At 35.8% G+C, this 22,256-nt stretch overlaps 2 protein-coding genes across 7 annotated transcripts; both read left to right on the top strand.

Moving 5' to 3' along the window:
• The first annotated feature begins 740 nt into the window (after window positions 1-740).
• On the top strand, window positions 741-21,602 carry alkbh3 (alkB homolog 3, alpha-ketoglutarate dependent dioxygenase). 6 transcript variants are annotated; one of them, XR_013796620.1, is made up of 12 exons: window positions 742-910; window positions 1,325-1,424; window positions 2,514-2,584; window positions 2,675-2,709; window positions 2,825-2,872; window positions 2,980-3,086; window positions 4,548-4,636; window positions 4,728-4,937; window positions 6,191-6,289; window positions 7,956-8,077; window positions 20,592-20,649; window positions 20,742-21,602. XR_013796620.1 is itself a non-coding variant. In XM_079604474.1 (10 exons), exons 2-10 carry the CDS (start codon window positions 1,349-1,351, stop codon window positions 8,058-8,060), a joined length of 840 nt encoding a protein of 279 aa, XP_079460600.1. In that variant the 5' UTR covers window positions 741-910; window positions 1,325-1,348; the 3' UTR covers window positions 8,061-8,443. The 6 variants fall into 6 exon arrangements, 4 of the variants coding, with proteins under 4 accessions (XP_079460600.1, XP_079460601.1, XP_079460598.1 ...); XR_013796621.1 differs by having other exon boundaries at window positions 813-910; window positions 1,284-1,424; XM_079604474.1 differs by lacking the exons at window positions 20,592-20,649; window positions 20,742-21,602 and having other exon boundaries at window positions 741-910; window positions 7,956-8,443.
• Window positions 15,917-17,791, top strand: cUnh11orf96 (chromosome Un C11orf96 homolog). Its single transcript, XM_079604476.1, has one exon. It carries the CDS (start codon window positions 16,267-16,269, stop codon window positions 16,633-16,635), a length of 369 nt encoding a protein of 122 aa, XP_079460602.1. The 5' UTR covers window positions 15,917-16,266; the 3' UTR covers window positions 16,636-17,791.
• Window positions 21,603-22,256: the final 654 nt, after the last annotated feature.

The raw sequence follows: 22,256 nt of genomic DNA, 5'->3' as shown, positions 1-22,256 counted from the left end.
AGGTGCTCTGATACTTTGCATACTTGAAGGGATAGTTCACCCAAAAATGAAAATTCAATAATTTACTCACCCTCATGATGTTCCAAAAGTTTTTTTTTTCTTCTTCTGCTGCTGAACACAAAAGACGATATGTAAACCAAACAGTTTAAGGACCCCATTGACTGTTATTCTCGAAACAAATGTTTTATGGTACTGAACACAATCATACATAATTTACTAAAAGAACATTCATTTCTCCTGATTGAAGCACAACAGATCTGCACCAATCAGTGTTTACACGTGCACAGTAAAGCTTCAATGTTTAAGGCTGCTTCTACTTAATGTAATAGGCTAATCTTGCTTTTTACTAAATCTACCTAACCGTTTTTGTGTAAATGGCAACGCCTGACATAATGCACCTGGATCCAGTTCACTTTGTATTTAACCATTTTTGAAGATATACTTTGCGTAATGCCTAATATAAAGTTTTGATTAAAAGTTGGTTCTATGTTGAAAATGAGCAAATACTTTCCTTATGCAAGTCTGCGTTTCTTTTTTTCAGTATCATTCTGTAGGCTTCTAAATATTTCCTACAAAAGGTTAGTTGTAATATTACAAAACAAATAGAAAGTCTAGTATGTTATCTATAGTATGCGTATTGCTTTTTAAACGCATATACAATATTAATACACATTTGATGATACATATTATGTTCATATTCAAATAGCAGTGTACTTACAGAGAACAGGGGGAGGGAGCATAGACAGTATGGGAGGGAGGACCGATCATCTGAAGGTAGGAATGAAATATTTCATCGGTGATTGTAGTAACCCGGACACGTTTCGATGAACACCAGAAACTGATACATTACCATTACACAAATGTTCAAACGCGTTGAAGAACGACAAAAATCGACTCGAAACGACTGTGTGTAAGTATTATTGAATGTGTTAATGTTTTGTACAGCTGTCAAGTCATTAAAAAGTTATTAAAACTTTTAAAAACTTAATAAGTATCTGTCTAGGAAGTGTGCAAATGTTAACTTGTACAACGTTAGATGTCATCAGTCTGTTTACATCAAACATGTTTTATGCATTTTATAATATGGCTCTCTATATTCTCATCTTACTTTTGAAGTGATTTTTTTCAAAAACTGACCCATAACCACATTCAAGAATGAAATAGGAGTGATATCCTTTAATTAGTGATTTGCTGAAAATACCTGAAGATGGCAGCAAAATCCTTATCATTTGTAAAACTGGGAGAGAGAAAAATATATATATATATTTTTGTGTCCTTCTAAGGTACTAAAGCCCACGGACGTCATATGTTTTTGTCTTGTCAGATAATTTTTGAGCTTTTAGTTTTGATGAGTGATAAAAGGCAGCGAGCGAGGGTCCAGGGCTCCTGGGCCAAACCTCTTCACAAACCACAACAGCCAACTGGTATGACAACTTTACAAGAGTTTAACTATTATAATACATGTACAGCAAAAATAATAATAATGACATACAGTATTTACATAATCAACTGTTTAGTATTCCACAACATGTTTCTACAGTCTTGAGAGAATAAATGTGATTTTCAGGCCTGCAAAAATCATAGAAATCAATAAAATCTTGAAAAGGGTAGTTGAAAAGTGATTAAATAAATCATTTTTATTTTTATGATTTTTTTTTTCTCTGTAAATGTTTAAATAAACCTTGTGCAGTAAGATGAAAAGTTGTGGAAAAGTCATTGAAATTCATAAAATCTTAAAAATTGAAACTAGATTAAACAAGGGATTTTTTTATGCAAGTTAAGTTAAATTAATCAAGTAAATCATTTTTATTTCTCCGTTTTTTTAATGTAAATGATTAAATTATTTTCAAATATCTTTGAAAAGTTGTGGAAAAGTTATGTAAATTAATACAATCTAAAAATAAAAAAGTAATAAAAACTTGATTTCCTATTTAAATCGAGTGATTAAGCAAATTATTTAGATTTTTTATTTATGATTGTTTACTTAAATTATTAATTAAATTAAATAAAAATTCCAAAATCCTAAAGCAGTAATATCAAATAAGCTAAGAAGTTGTGAAAAAGTAATGGAAACTTTATTAAATAAATTATTTTTAAATTAAGAGATTAAGTAAACTATTTTATTATTATTATTAACATAAATTATTAAATACATAATTTCCCCAAATGATTACATGACTGGAAAGTCATGTAAATTAATTGATCAAAAGAACCCTTGAATACCCACACTGTAAACTTTTGCCAATACCCAATACAATCATCATAAACAGATAATTTACATATAGAAATCTTAAAGGTACAGTAGCAAAAACAGCCTGTTTAAATAAAAGGGTCAGAGAAAGTATGAAAGGTTATATAAAACTTTAATTTTTTTGACTTTATAACTTTATAAATGGACTCCAGAAGACAAAACCGGCAATAGTACAGTGTATCAATTTATTGTTTTCTGCTTCTGTTCATTTTGTTACAGTGATAAGTGTGATTCCTAAATGGTTCCTTAAATGTGTTCTAAGTTTCAGCTCAAGATGTCCAGTCAGGGTCATGGAAATACGGGGCGCGATCATTTGAGTTCAATCAGCCTGACGTAAGAGCCGTTCTGTAGCTTTTACATGCTGGTTTCTTGGACAGTGCTCACATCTAAGTGTCTCCAATTTATCCTGTGTCTTTTTGTCAGCCCATCAGAGAGATTCCTGCAGAGAAAGTGATCGAGTGGGTGACTCAGTACAAGGCACTTTCAAGCAATAAAACCCTGTTGATTGACATGCCACGTGTATATATATATATATATATGTATTCACTGTGTTGTTGTTTTTCTTTTTCCCAGAAATGCCGGTGACTATGAGATTAGTCAGGGGCCTACTGGTGTGTCCCGGTAAGAATAGTCAGAGTTTAAAGTAGTATAAACTTTAAAAAATAAAAAATCACCTTCAAAAGAACATTTCCTGCGTTTAGGTGATTGTTCACTGTGTTTCTGCCCAGACTGCGGCTCATACCGGGGTTCCTACAGCAGGAGGAGGCAGACTGGATGTTTAGTAAGCTGCTCGCTGAACTGCCCTGGTCACAAAAGACCAATTATAGGATGATGGGTAAGTCGCATGTTGTAGTACTGTAAATTGGGGAAGGGGAAATAGTGTTTTAACCTCTGGAGATTATGTCCAAGATTAACCCCGTAAAGCCTGACATATGAAATAACAGTCAGAAAAAAAAATCACATTTTTTGAAGTGGAACCATTATTGAACCTTTAGACAAAATATTAAAAAAATCTTGGGAAAAAAAATCTTTTTTGGCTCATAAAGTATAGGGAGAATATAGAGCTCATACTTGAGGAAGAAAAGGCCCAAACTGAGCAAAAAAATTGGTGCATTTGCTGATATTTATATGGTCAAAAAGTAAGCTTGTAATCAAATCAGTAAGATCTTTTTTTAACAGTATAGCAGAATACTTTCTTAAAATGCAAATGAATATCAGTTGTCACACTCTATATCTCCCAATAAAATGTCTTAGTCTTATGAAATATCAATCGGATGACAGAAGGCATGTAGTAGATTGTGTACAACTGTTTTTTTCAGCAGTGTTTATCATCTTGATAATTTAGAGACCTTAGAAATTTCAATTTGTCTATCAAAAAGGGGGTCAGAAACACTTTTAAATGTCCAACATAACTGAACATCAAGCCTTTACTCAAAAATGCATAAAATAACACTTAATTTTAACATTTACTCAGTTATATGCAATTCAGTTATATGCAAAGCATGCTGAAGAATGAACCCATGCAGTTTCAGTTAATGCAGCAAATATGATTCCTCTAGTCCCAACACAAATTATTTAAGTAAGCCTCAATTTTTAAATACAGTATATAAGTGGACTGAACACAATGAAATTAAGTTGATAAGTGATCAAATGTTCAGCAATTGTGTTGCTTAAGCTCATTTTAATAAAGCAAATTGAAAAAGCAGCAAAAACTATTATTCCGGGAGCATATGAACATGCGTTGAGCCTTGGTGCTAAACATGAGAATGAAAATGAGCATATTATGACATTCTGCATCTGTCCAACTCAGACGTGTTCACTTCCCACAGTGACTCACTCTTTCCAGTCCTCCTTCATCAGTAAATTGGCAGGACTGCCACTGCCTCCAGTTCTCTCGTCTGTTTACCTTTCAGGACCGACATCATTTCTTAAAAAGTCCCAAATATACCAAATGTTTAAACATTTGCTTTGGACCAGGCGTATTTCCCGTTTGACTGTGACTGATCGAGACTTGTTTTGACGAATATGTTCTGGTTCCTCGAACTTTCGGCCCCTATTTGGTGCGCTGACGATAGTGTCATTATTCAACTCCATTCAGTTCAATGTTGATTCAGTTCAGTTCAAGTTCAATATCTAGCTCAGTGCAGTTGAGGTTTTGTTCTCATTCACAGTGCATTCAGATTACCAATTTTTTATTACTGGATACGAATTGTCTTGAAACCCCAATAGATGTTAAGCAGTATTGAAAGTACACATAGCAGAGCATACTTTATATTCATTGTGTTTTGCACTTCAGGTGATGCATATGAGGAACCCAGACTCACTTGTTGGTATGGAGAACTGCCATATACATATTCACGCTCCACTATGGAGGCCAATGCTCAGGTAAATCGTATGATCTGCTGTTTTATTAGCAATTGAGCAAACAAAAATGACATCTTAAAGCATCTCTTTCCATATTTCTATTTTATTACAGTGGCCTCCAGTTCTTAGCACTCTGCATCTGGCTGTTGAGCAGAAGAGCGGCCGCACGTTTAACTCATTGCTGTGTAACCTGTACCGGGACGGTAAAGACAGTATTGGCTGGCACAGTGACAGCGAGCCTTCATTAGGACCCCAGCCCACCATCGCCTCTCTGAGTCTGGGTGACACTAGAGTGTTCAGTCTCCGAAAGCAGCCACTTCCTGTGAGTCTGCCAATGGGCCATTTATAACTTGTCACAGTCATACTAGGGTTTAAATGATGGGAATTATGGTGTTACTGTTTACACAAGGATGCACGATGCATTAGGGCAGCGTGATTAATCATAATAAAACAAAAATCATGATATGGCTGGCAGCTTTATGGGCTCCCTGCTGTTTTCCACCGGACAAGAGCTTGATGGTTTAACGTTTGAACTGAAAAAAAATTAAGACAATGTTAGTTCATCAATTTTGAAACGCGTTCAATTCAGCTTTAAGCAGCTCTTCAGAAGACAATAGTGTCATTAATTAACTCAATTCAGTTCAATGTTGATTCAGTTCAGTTCAATAACAGTGCCGATGTCGCAAAATTGATCAATTATGAAACTAATAAAATGTCATCTGTAAAGCAGCTCTGCTAAAGACAATAATGTCATTATTCTGCTCAATTTAGTTCAGTGTTGATTCAATAATACTGCAAAGTTCATCATTTTAAAATGAGTTCAATTCAGCTATAAGCAGCTCTACTGAAGGCAATAGTGTTATTGTTAAATTTATTTTATTTATTTATTGTAGCCATAAATATTACTATTGTAACTTAACAATTGTACTGTAAAATAAATAAATAAATAGTAGTTATTATGATTAATGATTTCTTAAATTAAATTGTTTATTTTACAGTGAACTATTACATTTGTTGATCATTAGATAAATCTTTTGTTTATTTTTATTGAGTAATACTAATAATAAAAATGATAACTGCCGGTATTATTATTTTACATTTTTTAAATTTCTTTTTTTTTTTACAGTGGAATATTACAGTAGTAATATTTCTTACCGGTATTTAGATTTAGTAATAATGGTAATACTAATCATAATACAAAATATTATTATTATTGTTGTTGTTATTATAGTCATATTTATATGTAGAATCACAAAAGTTTTGGCCAAATTGTGCAGCTGTACCAACTAGCTTTATTTGCAGACACAATTTTTTTATCAGAAAGTTTGTATCAAAAGTGTCTGCCGCTATTGCAATTTAGTAATTTTCTCCTCCTTTTTAGCCCTAAAAACTGCATTTGCTTTTGTAGTCTGCGAAGTGCGAACCCTGATTATGTTTCCATTATGTGTCTCATTTTAAGTTTGAAGGGAAAATGTTTGTAAGACATTATTTGAGCTTATTTTCCAACAGGTGACTAGATGTGTCTGGATGTTAAATGAATTTGAGGTCATGGTAAATTGTGTGTATGTGTTCCAGGAGGACAACGGAGACTACACTTACGTGGAGAGCATACGCATCCCGCTGGCCCACGGGACCCTCCTGCTCATGGAAGGCTGCACACAGGAGGACTGGCAGGTACTGCTCTGAGGAAATGATCTGATTTTGATAAACACAACAGAATCAGTTTACCAGAGTCAGAAATCTAAGCATTGCTTTCTTGCTAAGTTGCACCACAAGCTCAGACGGGAGCAGAAAAACACTAAGATTTCTAAGCACTAAGATTTGTTGTTTTAGCGTGAAGTGATTGTGTCATTGGCGAGATCAGTATCCGTGAATCGAATCACCCTCCTGGAAACCATTTGAGCCGATTTACAAGAACTTTTACAGAGAGTGTATTCAAGATTTAATGTGACTAAGAACTGGCTGGAGCATTTGTTTAGTCTAAAATGAGCGGGGAAGCTGCCAGTTAATAACAGTCTGCTTTAAAAACGCTGCTGATAAGCCAGACTGTGAAGAAAGGCTGAAAATGGCTAAATTATGGTTGGGGGGATAGTGTTCCTTTGTTTTTGGCTCTACAGTACATCTGGAAAACTGATCACATGTGATTTGGGATGATCTGCAACGGTCACACTGTTTGCCGCCGAGAGTCCGTGTAATAGCGTAAAGAGGGAACATGAACGTGTTTTTTCACAGCATACTGAAGCGAACGGTGTTTCCAAGAAAGACTTTGCAAAATATTGCACATAAAATACTACAGACACTGGAGAGAAATCACAAAACACAATATTTCAGAGCAGAAACCTACCCACTCGCAATCTACCAGTAGTTGACCGGGGGCTAAATGCTCTAAAATAGCAATGCTTTTCATTTAAATTACGTCATTATAGTCACTCTTTTCAGCACAAACATGCTTCTGTTAAATGTAAACTCGACTTTTCATGATAATAGTAATGATAATAGAATATTATGTATTATATATATATATATAATATATATAATATATAAATTACAATTTTAATTTAGTTTGATTTAAAATTTGTTATTTCATTTAATGGTTCATAAATTTTTGTAACTGTTATTTTACATGTTTGAAAACTGTATATTTTATATTATTATGTAGCAGTTAATCATGTCATGACGCCATATATCTATACACACAGTGTAGATGAGTGCACTTAGAAAAGTAAATGTTTTTGGTTTTTTTTGCATTTTAATGTAAAAACCTGCTGGAAGTTATTTTAATCCTGTTTAAGAGTTGTTTTTGAAATCCGACTCCAAGAAGAACCACAGGCCTTTGGTGAGGCACAAAGAATAGATAAAGGTCAAAAACATTTAATGGCGACATCTCAAAACCGTTTAAGAAAGGTCACTCACGGATTGTGCCAAAAAGCTTTCAGGCGATCTTATTAGGTTGACATAACTCTCATTGACCTGTCAAAATAAAGTCAACTAAACCCACATGTATTTGCTGTTTCCTTTAAAATGATCACAACATGTTTATAGGCTTTGAAAGCTGTTACGTAATTGTTAAAGGGACGTTTTGCGTCAAAAAATATAACTGTGGGCACCAATTCAACATTGTATCTGTGCATGTAAACGTACTACTTTTGCTTAGTCTTCCAAATAGTCTGGCCAAATATACATGACACCTCGTGTATTTGAAATATTAAATGCATATCATGCATCACCGCTGTCTTTCGAGGAGGACGCCAAGGCTGATTAACTTTATTTAAGTTGGTTTAGTGGCTACATTCCCTCATTGTGAGTGCAGTTTTAACTTTATTAATGTTTTTTTGAATAGCACCAGGTCGCAAAGGAGTACCATGACCGCGGGCCTCGGATAAATCTCACTTTCCGCACCATGTCCCCAGAGCCAGAGAGTCCCAGTTGGAGATCTGTGAGATGATCAGCAGGGTTGAAGAGGTCCGTCTCATTCACAGACTATACTGCTAAACACATCCTTTCTGTTCAATTTAATTATTTATTTAGGTTCACTTTCAGTCAAAGACCTGAACAATGATAAACTTGACTGGCATTATTGTATTTTGTTTTACATAAATGATTGCTTTCTCACAGCAGTCGTCCACAAAATAGCGTTTGTTCCAAGAAATAATTACAGGTTTTACTTGTTTATGACGTTTGGAGAATGTCAAATCAATGGTGCCAATTGGCCCATATTTCAGTTACAGCCCCCAAAAGGCTGTTTAATAGGTAAATTGCTGTTTAAATATTGCATGTTCTGCAATTTTTCATTTATAGCATGTGGTGAATAAAACTGAATTACAAACATTTGTTCAATGTCATTATGGGGTTTAGTTACACTGCCGTTCAAAAGTTTGGGGTCGGAAAGGTATATATATATATTTTTTTTTAAGTCTCTTCTACTCACAAAGGCTGAATTTATTTGATCAAAAATATAGTAAAATATATGTAATATTGTGAGAGACTATTACAATTTAAAATAACTGTTTTCTGTTTGAATATATTTGAATATGTAAATTGTTCCTGTGATAGCTTTGCATCACTTTTTCAACATCATTACTCCAGTCTTCAGTGTCAAATGATCCTTCAGAAATAATTATAATACGATGATTTGGTACTCGGTTATTAATAAATGGTCTTATTATTTGAAAGTTTGAAAACTTAATTGTACATTTTTGCTGCTTAATATTTTTATGAAAATCATGCTACGTTTTTTCAGGATTCTTTGATAAATACACATTTTTAAAAGAACAGCATTTTTTTTTTTTTATAACTTTTTGTTATCAATTTAATGCATCATTATTAACAAAATAATTATTTTTCTTTCTTTTTTTTTAACTTTCTTTAAAAAAAAAAAAAACATAATTATACAATTTTATAATAAAAATTACACATGGGTGATGTAAAACTTTTAATTCAAAACTAGCCTTTTCAACAAACACTAGGAAACTATCCATGTCCTTTATTCATCTATTTATTATATTATGAGGTTTATAATATTCTTGAAGGGCTGCCAGTCTTTCCAAGACGTTTGTTTTTACAACATGTATCCCACGTTTTCTGTGCAGATGGTTGGTAAGATCCTCATCACATTATTGATGAGTCACGGTCGAGTCCTTGTGTGGTTGGTTGAGCTAAATGGATGTCTCTGTGTCCACACACATTACCACCAACCTCGAGAAACTAAGACCATGTTGACTCGGTGGAAGTTTAACAATCAACAGCAATGCTATCAAAGAAAACACAAATATAATAATAATATATAAACACGACCATTTAAAACTTTTCTCGAGTCTGTTTTAAAATGTTTGCATATTCATTCCCTGGAGTTCAAGGCACAAAGGGTCAGACATGGTGCTGTTACTGTATGTCACTCTTTTAAAGAAAATATTCTTAAATATGTAAACGCCGTCAAACGAAAGCAAAGGTTTTTTTCTCTTGCTCTTGCTTGTGACTTCAGTGATTTGTCGGAGCTCTTTAATTTGAGTTACTTGGTGTTCCTTTCTGCTTGGCTGGAAATGCAATGCCTTTCAGAGCTTCCCCATAAAGACTGACCTGCACATGGAAATGGTGCTTCTGTTCTGGAATGCAGGGACCCTCGCTGTGTAATGGGATCACTGGCCATTATTTTTTCCACTACAATTAACTTTGTTGTAAGTTTCATTCCCAGAGTGTGCAGGGAGATCTGTTGGGTCAGGGTAAATAGTGTGTGCATTGTGCAACAACTCTTCTCAGCTCTTACTGAGAAACAAATCCTGTACTCCGTTAAAGAGACAGTACATCTGAAAGTGAACATTCTGTCATCATTTTCTCACCCTCAGATCGTTTCAAACAAATATAACATTCATCTTCAAAACACAAATTAAGCTATTTTTAACGAAACCTAAGAGATTTCAGTCCCTCGTTTAAAAAGTCCATTCCACCAAAACGTAGTTTTCATAAAAACATTGTTAAAGTATTCAATATGATTTGAGCAGTTAAATCCAAGTGTTCTGAAAAGTAATGATATATGAATTTATATGATGAACAAATTTTAATTTATACTTTTATACACATTGATCAACACACATCCATAGAGCGCATCAAATATTTTAAACAGAAGCTCAAACATGTTTGCTTGATGTGCAAGAAACAATGAGGTTTGTTCACGTGTGTCACACAAACACCTTTGAGTTTCTGCAAGAACCAATGAGGTTTGTTCTCGTGTGTCACACAAACAAATGTTTAAACATGTTCAAGTACCGCAACAAATCATATGGATTTCTTTTACGATCTCTTTATGAACTTTTTGAAGTGTCGACATTTTGGTGGAATGGACTTTCAATGGAGGGACAGAAATCTTTCAGGTCTCATAAAAAATATATATTTTTTGTGTTCAAAGAAAAGGCTTATGGGTTTGGAATGACATGAGGGTGAATAACTGATGAGAGAATGTTTTTGGGTGAACTAACCCTTCACCATAGATGGATTTCAAGATGACACTCTTTAAAACCTTCATGGTACCACTTTCCAGAGCACCTTTAAATAAACTTTTGGCATATTGTCTAGTATGCTTTCAACATTTCTCAATTGCACTGGGATCATAACCAACAGAAAAACAGCATGTTTGGGAAGTCCAATAACCCGTGTCCTGCCAGGATCCTCTCTCCCAGTGGCCTTTTGTTAGCAAGACCACATGGATTTGTTTTTAGCACCTGCCTCAGAACTGGAAACGGTCCCTTGTGTCCGACCGCAAGGGTCTGCTGTCATGTTACATCAGAGTCATGCAAACCATGCCTCTCTTTGTCATACGAGTTAGACTTGGAACCAAAGGGGTTCGATAGGAGATTAGAGGTGACATGAGCAACAAACAAGCTTGAAGTGGCTTTGGATTGAAGCATCTGTTGAATGCCTACTTACAAAGTACACAACTTTTTGTCTCGCTTGGCTGACCTGTGCTTGAGCTTCATGAAGACACGTTCCCACTCCTCCTAATTGTCAGATCAGATAGCTGCATCACGAGTCTAGACGCATAAGGCTAACAGCAACATGTGCGGCGGCGGCACAAATCCATTAGACTTGGGCAGTGTTGTGTCTGTTGCAGTCAAGGCTTGTCTTTTCATTCCCACCAATACTGAGACCCAGGTCTCCCTCTCTCTTAGGGGAAAACTCCTCCTTTTTCCAGCAGAACTCTGGAACAAAAACAACATCCCTTCCGAGTACATTGCACTCACCACCATTTAGATAAGGATTCTGTTTACTTCCACAATACTGAGTGCAACAGAGCTAATTAATTGTCATTTGTTGCATTACTTACAGGAAGAGATGGACTAAATATTGCTTTGTGGAGGCATATCTAGGAATCCATTTTTAGGCCCTGATATTATCTTGCTTGACGTACATCTAATTTCTGACTGTTTACATCTGGGCATCCTCAATATATCGATACCATATCAGTTATCAGATTTATCAGTATCTGAATGGATATTTAATTGTTTATGCTAATTTTCTCTATTTTTACATTTAGATCACCGTCATCTAACACTATTAAAACATTAATACTTTAATAAGACTCTCAAATGTCAAAATTATTATCCATTTTTCATACTGTACATTATAATGGTGTGATGCATAAATTAACTTGTAGCATTTAAAACACTTTGACTTTGGTTTTTAGGGTTTTATTTTTTATTCATTTAGACAAAATAGTGTCATCTCATTTCAAGTAATCAAAGTTCTTCCATACTTAGCATACATAGTTTTATACTTCTCATCCTCAAATATAGTGACATATTTGAGTTGGTTATAAATAACCTGTCGAGGTAATATTTAACTTACGTTTATGTGCTATCCATTACAGGAGTGAAATGTTTTGGTCCGTGTTGGAGAAGTCAGTATGTTGCCTTTGCTAATTTTGGATGTTATGTCGAGCGAGTGGCCTACATGGGAATGCGTCTATGTTGTGCTATAAATATATGGCTTTTCGTCCCCTGTAATGAGGCCAAGTCCATGGAAAATAAAGTGGCTCGTTGGTATTTTCACCTTTTTTTTAAATTATGTTAACAGACAGACCTCTTAATGTGACAACAAATTTGTTTATGCTCCTTATAAACACAAACTAAATCAAAGACTATATTTAAATTAGGTAAATCAAAAATAAGCTAAAATTAAAGTGAAAATTACTTATTAAATAACAGATTGTTCTTGTGTTTACACTTTTTATTACCAATTAATTGCTACTTTTTTTACCATTTTCTTCCAGTATTTTGTGATTAAATGTTGTTGTTTTACTTACAAATGGCCATTTCTACCAGATAAAAACATTTTAAGATTTTATAAATTAACATAACTTTTCCAACTGTTTCAAATTCCCTCATATATCCAGGGTTTTTTAAGAAAGTGAGAATGCTGGACACCAAACCAGAAATGTCTTCATTTTAGCCCCTAATATATTTTTATATAATATAGCATTATCATTAAGATGATTAAAATGCCCATAATAAGTCAATATTGTTGGTGAAAAACAGACTTATCTTCTTGAAATTTTCTTTGAAATTTTCTCCAAAAAAGATATTGGAGAAAACCAGATATTTAAAATATAAATAATTTTCAGGTTTTGTACGGTAGAAAATAATTATTATCAAAGCTCAACAGTTATGAAACAGCCTGTTTGAGTAAACCTAACATCTTAAATTGGTTGAAGCATTAACTACAAAACAGCTTTATTGTAATTTTTAAGAAAATAAAATATTTAAAAAACTAATTTAATTTAAATAAAACATTTAAAAAATACATGTTAAGTATAGCTGCAAGAAGCAATTTATGGGGTTCAAGCGCTTTAAGGCCTTTAAGCACATGCGTAAAAAGGTATTATGTTTTATTTAGCAAGCCTGTAACCACCTAGATCATAGATGGAAAAGACCATTTACAGCCAAAACAGGCAATTTGCTAAGGACATATGGTTTAAAGCTTTTTAACAGTAGGCCTACACCTAGGACTAGTTCGTGAAAGTAGGTTTTTGAAATAATATACAATATTTAACAATTGATTAAATTGACAGCTGGGGTCCTAGAAGCAAAGTTGCTTAGATTGAGGAGAAAAATCGAGTGATGGATAGCCTAAAATCCTTTACGCAGGTGAAAAATGTGAAGGGCCCCCCCCCCCCCCCGGTGGCCAATTTCTTTCGAATTTCTCATACCTCTAGGGCCGTGTGTCAAACAGGCCCGGCGAGTTTTTGTTCCGATTGGCCTCCATTCACCTTGTCTGACAGCTACTCGAACCTTCATTGGCCGACGATGGCCGTTTTTTTCAAGATGCACGAATGTCCTCATAGACAATCGCGGCACCTTGGACAAAGTCACCGCATGCCAGCAAGTCAATCAGAATGACTGTTGTAGCTATAGCCTTTTTTATGTTTTTTTCTTTTCTTTTATAGTGCCACCAGAGGCCATTTGCCGCGTCCTTTTCCACGCGACCACAGACTGAGGCCATACATAGTGTACCAAGTTTGGTGAAATGATCTCATTCCGTTCAAGAGGGATAGCCATTTTAGTTAAGGTGGTCATGCCCACTTAGACGTTTTGGCATCCCATCATTGCCGTGAATCGAAATTTCTACTTTTTTTCGATAGTTATTGTTAATCAGTCTTCAGAGAATCTTTCTGCACTGGTTTGGTTCAAACCTAGGACTAGTTCACAAAAAAAATACCTGAAAATGTACATCTTGAGCCAAGGATTCCAATCATATAAGACACTTGAGCCTGCGACGAATGGTTGAGTTATGAGCCATCAAGTAGGCTACTTTTGATCGTTGCAGCGCCACCATTAGGCCGATTGGGACAAGCCTTGGTGACGTTGTAGATGGGATGAATACTACCATCACTCAAAGTTTCTACGGTTTGGTCTGCCCGATCGCTTTTAGGGGAAAATGCTGAAATTCTATCAATTACAATAGGGTTTTACCCCTTGAAACCCTAATAAAAAATGATGTAATTAAAGACATTTTAAAAATGTTTAAGTTTAAGTTTGGTACATATATTCATGCAATGTGATAAAAAGGTAAGCAACTGTAACCCTAAACTAAAACTAACCAGTGCAAATACATACAATTAAGATTTAGATTTAGCACCAATTTGGCAAAACGAGTCATGAGACTGTGTTGATTTGTAAATCATTTGCTTGCTTCTGTAACATAGGTGTCATTGGCAAGCGGTTCGATCTTGAGGATGAAGAGAGGCTCCTAAAATCCTGTCTACTGTTAAGTTAGTTCAGGATTACCCAGCTGTCCCGTGCTGTATTTATTTAAAGTGTTCAAAATACCAGCAGCTGTTGCTGATCATGCAGGTATAGAGGGTTACGGCTAAAACATCTCATCTCTTTGACTGACACATCACTGTTTTTTCATAGATGGAGACCATTGTATTTCTTTATTGTTTTTATGGTATTGTTTAGATACATAGTACATAAAAAGGGTATAGTACGTGTGATTTAACCCTCTTTGCTGTCAAGTGCACCCCTTCTGCATTTTGTACTGCTTAATCCAGAAACAAGCAATTAATCAACTTGACAAGGCGTTCCTGCAACACGTGGTTCGTGTAGTTGCCCTTGACATCATTATATGATGTCACCTGATTGATAATACCCTAGCGGGTGGATGAACGTGCATGTCTGCAAGTGTCTAAATGCCTCTCTGCCCAAAATAGATGTTACTTAGAGTAGACTTTACGGTAACCCCTTGACGTCCGAAATATGGGATGAGTAAGGGTGAGATGGCACCTTTAGGGTTTCCTGTTTTGCTTTTAATGGGTCATCCTCAAGGTCCATGACAAATGGGAACTGCCACTGCGTTACCCTATAATTTCACACATGGCTCCCAAAACGTCTCTGGGTTCATCAGACATGCCTGACATGGACTATTTGAGGGTAAATGACAGATCTGAATGGCACATGAAGAGATGTGAGTAAGAGTAAAGTGAGAGCTGATGAAACTCATTATGCTGGTGAGATTCTTGCCGTGTGCATGTCGCTGAGCTTACGACACCTCGAGGAGAAAAATTGTTCATAGATAGTCATCAACCCTCCATGTCCTTGTCCTTATCTGGCCGACTAGCAATGGCTTCATCATTCAATTTCCTTCAGTTATATGTATTCTAGATGTGAAATTCACCTGTTTAAGTATAAACAATTCTATAGAAATGTATGTAATAATAATAAAACAAATGTAATATTATATATATTTTTTCTCTGTATTCTATTTTCATATTCTGTTTTCTATTTTTAAATTGGACTTATATCATTATTTTACTTGTACAAGTGATTCTCACAAAAAGTCGCATCAAAAAAAAAAAACATTGTATTATTCATAAAACAAAGCTTGTTTTCCAGGATTTTTTGCATTTCATTTTTTGGTACTGGGATTTAGTTTTTACAGTATTACAGTAATTCATTGAGATTAATGGGAATTGGAAATAAAAAGACCAGACTAGTTCACTAATGAGAATTTCAAGGAATAATGTGCTTAATTTGAAGTAAAGCAGTATTGCCATGCAAATAGTTGTAATGATCCTAAAACAGCTTCATTTTCTTTACGCAAAACGACTGTATTTGTATAGTAGGATGTATAGATTTCTCCAAAGCTTTTGTTCCTCTCTTCTTTGCCCATGTCCTCTCACTCCCTCTTTTTCTGCTCCTGGCCATTGGTTTATTTTTCTGATTCCCTCTGTTAGATCTGCACATGTGCTCTTCTCTCCTGCCCCTCCCACCTCTTCTTTCCCAACTCCCTCTCTAGCTGGCATTTATTTCAAGGATCTGATTTGGAGGGACTGGTATGGCAGCCGGAACCGTGACTGTTCTCAGTGGGTGGGCGGAGCCAGAGCGTTAGGGGAGTGAAGAGTATAAAAGCCCGAGCTGGTTCATCCCTGTCAGTGGCATGCTCAGAAACGACAGAGATACAGACGGAGTGAACCTATATTCACCTCGAGTATCTTCTGGAAGTTGTATTCTCAAGCTGTTTGTTAGCGTCACCTTCTGTCAAGAAGGATACAAGGAAAAGAGAAAGCTACTTTAAAACCTTCACCGCAGGGAAACCTGGAGAATTGCAAGGATCTCCTAACATCTCAGAAGACGAACGGCCAGCCCTTGCCATCCAGATACATGGCTTCCCGTCCGATGGAGACGGTGGGATTCGCCGTTCTGCCCGCACACGTCTTGGCATCGGCCATGGAGGAGTTTCCCCAGCAGCTACCGGTCCCCAAGTGTCTGGCTCGGGGCCGAAACCGTCCCCGGCGGCCCCGAGACGCCCGCTTCAAGACCCAGCCGGTGACTTTTGCAGAGATCGCCGAAGTGGAGGAGGAAGGGGCTTCACCTATGGAGGAAGAACGGGCCAGACGGTCCTTCCTTCAGTCGCTGGAGAGTCTCAGGAGAAGCACACAGACCTTGCACCACGCGGGATCCACACAGAGCTGCCGCACCGCGTCTGCACAGGCTAGTCTGGACTCCAGCGACTCAGACTCGGCGCAATGAGAAGAGAGGAAGGATGACAGGACATTCAATGCATTTCGCACACATCTTCCTGTCAAATTCCTCATTCGCATCCGTTAATCTATAGTAGTCCTGATATGCATCTTAAACGTGCAGATTCCAGTCGAGCAACACTGGCACAATAATTGTTTACCTTGGTAGCACATTGGAAGATTTCAGAAACCACATAAACGCTTGCGCAAATTCCTTTTTTTATCGTACGAGACTCGAGGACCGGTGAGGTTTCATCTGTAATGGACTTGACAAGAAACATGATTCCGATTTCATTTTAATAGACTGATGTTTTTCATATCCCTTGTGCCTGCTTAAGATTGCACAGTCGAATGGGTCCTCCACTGCTGGGCAGGATGTAGACACATTTGTCACATTTTGTTATAATTCATTGCTGAACAAACTAGAAGAGGTACAACTGAGATGTATTTTTACAGAAAATAATCCGCATTCAGACAAGGTTTTAAACCCTAATGTCCAAGTCTGCCAGAACGGCGAACTTACTAATGAACTCGACGAGGAGCAAATTATTGTACTTTTCAAATGTATCTTATATTTATTCAGCAGATTATTTTGTTATAACATAGTGATTTTTAGAGAATTGTTCTGTTGACACTGTGGACTTATAAAGTCACTATCACTGTATGTAAGAGAAAAAAAGCCTTTATATTTCGATTTGACTATTATCTTTGTTAATTTGTTTCATACTTTCTTTCATAGTTATATAAATAAACTTTATAACATTGAATTCATCGTCTCTTGTTGTGCTGTTTAGACATTTAGAGATCAGCCAATCAATTGTATACAGAAACTTTTATGAAAAATATGAAATTATTAAAAAAATTATTCAAGTGCTAAAAAAAGGGAAAGTGTGATGTTAATGAGCATGAAAAAATGATGAAAAAAAAGTGGAAAAAATACAAGACTACAGTGTGACTAAAAGTGAATACTAAAAAAGTGAGAACATGACGTAAAACTCAATTATAATGTCACTATGATTAGCAAAATAAGCATTTGTACTTTTATCTGTATCTCATTTTCTTTATTGGTTTCATACGTAGAATATAAAAATAAATAGATACAAATACACATTGGGGTTGTCCTCTGACAGATCCAAATGCTAAAGCATAAAGTGAGAGTAAAAGGGTTTGTGAAGTCTGTTTATGACTCTTCATTGCATTTTATAATGAACTATTATGGCTTCTCATAATAATGATCACCTATTATCTCAGATGACAGCATGTGTCCACATTCACATTACACAACCACATTTCATCTGTCTGTATCTGGACTCAATGCCTCATCAACGTCTGCTTTCTATCAGCCAATACAGATGCCATGTAAAAATAGCATCTCATGACTTGCCTTCTGATCTAGTTACATTATAGGAAATCTTGCCTCTCCATCCAACTGGGGATTCTGCAGTGTTGTGAAAGACTGTGCTTGACACAAAACGGTGTGACTGAGTTTATTGATGTTTAAGAGATTACCCTTTGACCCACTGTCAGATAATTCTTAAATCTCTATGCTTTCTGACTTGGCAGGCAATGTTTCAGTTGAATATTATTAACATTAAATGTGAAGTGTATAATTTCACAATAGATGTGCAAAAATAATGACTGTTTTCATACAGGTTTCCCTTTAACACCCCCTTCTGCTATTGGCCAGACAAACATAACCCCACCTCCGAACTCACATTGTTTTATGAAGTATTTACTATAAATGATTTATACATGCACTTTAAAAAAAAAAAAATTTGCCCGCATAATCTTTCATTCTTCTTAATCTCTTCTCTAATGACTCGTTTACTGGCGTGAGGGTGGGATCAACCTGTCACTCACATGAGATCCACCAATAGCAAACCACAACCATCCCGTCAATTCCCAATAGACAAAATCAAGTTTCACCCCACATTTTTTTCTTGTTTGAGAAGCTGTTTCACTCAGATGTACGTCACAATAGGGAAGAAAAGACCATCGCAACTTCCATTTGTGCACAGACACTGTACAAGAATGAAACTTTCTAGTGTGAAATCAAGTATATTTTGAAAGGCTATACATTCGACTCTACACATACATTAAGCGTTCACGTCAAAACTGAAGTAGACTTTGAACATTTAATGCTTAAAATATTTAACTATTACACTTTGTGGCATGTGTACATGCACAGAATAATGAAGTATGTTGCTCTACTACGCAAAACATGCTGTATCACGATTATGTTAACATGCATAAAGTCGGCATTAAAATGGACGTTGCTATAGTCTTTTCTTCCCTGTTGTGACATATATTTGAGTGAAAAGGCTTCTCGAACAAGAAAAAATGTAGTGCGGGTCTTGATTTTGTCCATCTGGAATTGATTAGATTGTTGTGGTTTGCTATTGGTCGATCTCATGTGAGTGACAGGTTGATCCCGACCTCGAGCCAGTAAACACATCATAAAAGAGAACAGAAGAGAAGAGAAGAGAAGGAGGAGGGAGGGGAAGTTATTTTGATGAAAGATTATGTGGGAACATAATGTGCACGGATAAATCCATTTTGATTTCATGGTGACTTTAATGTTTCTGTGTCGATAAATCATCCTAAGAATGGCTCACACAGTTGTCACTGGATTTTAAATTAGATATGGGAACACATTTAAACAAATCACCTTTAACTGTTTTTCTTTAGAGGAAATATCCTTGTTCATCTCCCCTTTCTGCAGCGAAGCGCCTCAGTAACCTACTTTGCATAGTGTGGTTGCCATGGTGATTGTGAGGTCTGTGAAATATGATGTTTTGGGACTGTTGTGAAAACAAACTTTATGTTCATTTCCACCAGACCGTCTTGTCTCCTCCTATCATTCTCTCTCTCTCTCTCTCTCTCTCTCTCTCTCTCTCTCAATCAGTCTATTTACATGTAGGCCTCGCTTCTTTCATCAAGCTAAATACACCCCTTTATAGATATACATTATTTCTTAGGCTTTATTTTCAGACCCTTTTCAGAACTAACGTCATTTTTAACTTTGTGAACTTTAAAATATAAATATGACACTGCAAATCTATCTGAATACAGGAGCCCTGCCGAGTGCGTAATGTGCACTGAACAAAAACAGCCTTTAATTAAAAACATCATGTTCCCAGCAGGCATCTGGACTGGACCCACTGTTCTTGGTTATATAACAGATTGTTCTTATCGCTTATTTCTTGCCGAATGAAGGGAGTGCGTCAAGGAAACCACCAGTGTTAAAAGACTACTTTCAAGCCTATTAAATTAACACAATTGAATTGTATTTTGCATTGCATCCTTTGTATCTTCAAATCACAAAATATATGTATGTCATCATCATATAGACTGTTGACCTGGCAAGAATAATTAGAGTGAGTGGGCCTGAAACGTGACTGAATCATTAGAGGAAAACAATGACTCGTGTTTACAGGCCGGTGTTTATTAACTCATTCCGCGCCATTGATAGAATTTTCCATCATTTATTAAGTAATGCTTCCCTGCCATTGGTGGAATTTTCCGTAATTTATTAAGTAATGCTTCCCTGCCATTGGTGGAATTTTCCGTAATTTATTAAAAAACGCTTCCCTGCCATTGGTGGTAATTGTCCGTCATTTATGAGATAATGCTTCCCCGCCATAGGTGGAATTTTCCGTAATTTATTAAAAAACGCTTCCCTGCCATTGGTGGTTATTGTCCGTCATTTATGAGATAATGCTTCCCCGCCATTGATGGAATTTTCCGTAATTTATGAGATAATGCTTCCCCGCCATTGATGGGATTTTCCGTCATTTATTAGATAATGCTTCCCTGCCATTGATGCAATTTTCTCAGCTTTTTTTCAAAATTATGCTTTCTTTATGAAACTTTCCTATTCAAGTGTTGATCAAAAAGAATGCATAAATTGATTTCTTGTGACAAGTTGGGCTGATGGGCATTTTTCCCTTTTTTGGAAACTCTTAGATCCATCTTCACCACATGGCACTCGGCAGAAGATCAAAAGTCAGATTGGGGGAAAATGGTACAAATAAGAGTTTTTTTAGATTCATTTGAATGCATTTCATTGCTTATTCACCTGACTTTTGCTTCTCATTCTCCTGTTGCCTGTTCAAGGCTGTCTGGGTTCTGTCTGCAAAAGCATTTGTTTGCTGAATCCCTGACCTACATTCTCATTCACCACGAAGCAGAACCCTTTGGGCTTTGGGTCAGAACCAAAAGCACATAACTGGAAGCGCCATGTTGCCCTCGTTCTCCCAATGTCTGTCTGTTTCTCTCTTTGACCTGATGGAGACAAGGATACTGAATGAGCAGAGGGTAACCTATTTACACACTCTCATTTCCTCAAACCATCAATGAGGCGGTTGGCAATCGATGACATGCAAAGAATTATTAATATATGTGTCTGGGGAAATAAATAGATTGATACCGTAAGCGTGATATATGGTGCTGCACTTCGTCTTTACCATATTAACAGCTGTCTAATTCTGCTCTGGGTGGATGCACTGAGCTTTTCGATGCGGTCAAGTTTCTGACATTTGTTGAATTGTTAAAAATGTTGATCAGAAATCATCTTGTTTCTGTGATTATGAATGGGAACATATCTGGGACTTATTTGCTCTGCTGACATTTTCATTTCGCAGAGATAACCTATAGAGAGTTTTGTATTTGCCAAAGTAAACACGTCTATTCTCCAATGGCTTGCTATGTCAAATCTTTTCTTATTTTATCCTGCCCTTTACCCTGTACGTTCTGCAAAGACAGGAGGGGAATTCTGTGCACAATGAAAATGATCAAATCTAGAATCCCAGACCCGATTCATCTTAATTCTAATGAACATTTAAGCTAGTTATTAAAGTTTATACTAAGTTGTTAAGCTAAAAAGGCAGTTTTTGGTTTTAATTCAGATGGATTGTAAAGCTGTGTGCTGTCACTTTTGTTTTTGTGTATGGAGAAACATTAAAAGCAACAACATTCCTTTGTTATATGTTTTTTAAACAGTGCGTCTGGGCCAAAGAGCCATTAGTCTGCACAACTTGTTCTCTTTTATGTTTTTATCCTCAACAGACGCAATGACTAATGCTGTCCAGGCAACAAACTAAGTGGCCAAATGTCTTGATCATCCAAAGATAAAAAAACAAGAACTTAAACACAATCCATAAATGGTTTCTGCATCCTGAGTATACAATCATTTGAGAGGCAGAGGGGAGAGACAAAAATTATTTCTGAGAAATATATTGTAAAGCCCCTTTGAATACTGTTCATATAAAAAAATATATGCCGTCAACTCACCATATTTATCTAAAAGTATAATGGCTATACGCCATGAGTAGGCCACTGACCTCGAGGTCAATATCTTTTACTAATATTAATATATTTTTTACTCATCTTACTCATACTCTTTTTACTCTTATTTTCATGTGACATACAAACTGTAAAAGTGGAAATAAGAGCAGTATTTTTTATAAAACATTAAATTGTGTATTGGTTCTAAGTCCTAATGTGCACTAATTTCAAAATACTTTATTTCTATAATTTAATACATACAATAATTGCCAAATATACAAAACTATAGTAAAATAATTATAATAATAAAAAAATTATAATATAATATATTATATTGGTGGTAAT

The sequence above is a fragment of the Phoxinus phoxinus genome, assembly GCF_949152265.1.
Source record: "Phoxinus phoxinus genome assembly, chromosome: 25".
In the NCBI taxonomy this organism is placed as follows: domain Eukaryota; kingdom Metazoa; phylum Chordata; class Actinopteri; order Cypriniformes; family Leuciscidae; genus Phoxinus; species Phoxinus phoxinus.
Note: the sequence above shows the minus strand (reverse complement) of the source record. Positions and strands in the feature narration are given on the sequence as shown.

Coding starts and splice junctions, on each gene's coding strand:
- cUnh11orf96 (XM_079604476.1), top strand. CDS start 16,267: ATGGCTTCCCGTCCGATGGAGACGGTGGGATTCGCCGTTCTGCCCGCA.
- alkbh3 (XM_079604472.1), top strand. CDS start 1,307: ATGTTTTTGTCTTGTCAGATAATTTTTGAGCTTTTAGTTTTGATGAGT. Junction 1,425..2,513: donor CAAACCACAACAGCCAACTG/GTATGACAACTT, acceptor ATGTGTTCTAAG/TTTCAGCTCAAGATGTCCAG. Junction 2,873..2,979: donor GGGCCTACTGGTGTGTCCCG/GTAAGAATAGTC, acceptor GTTTCTGCCCAG/ACTGCGGCTCATACCGGGGT.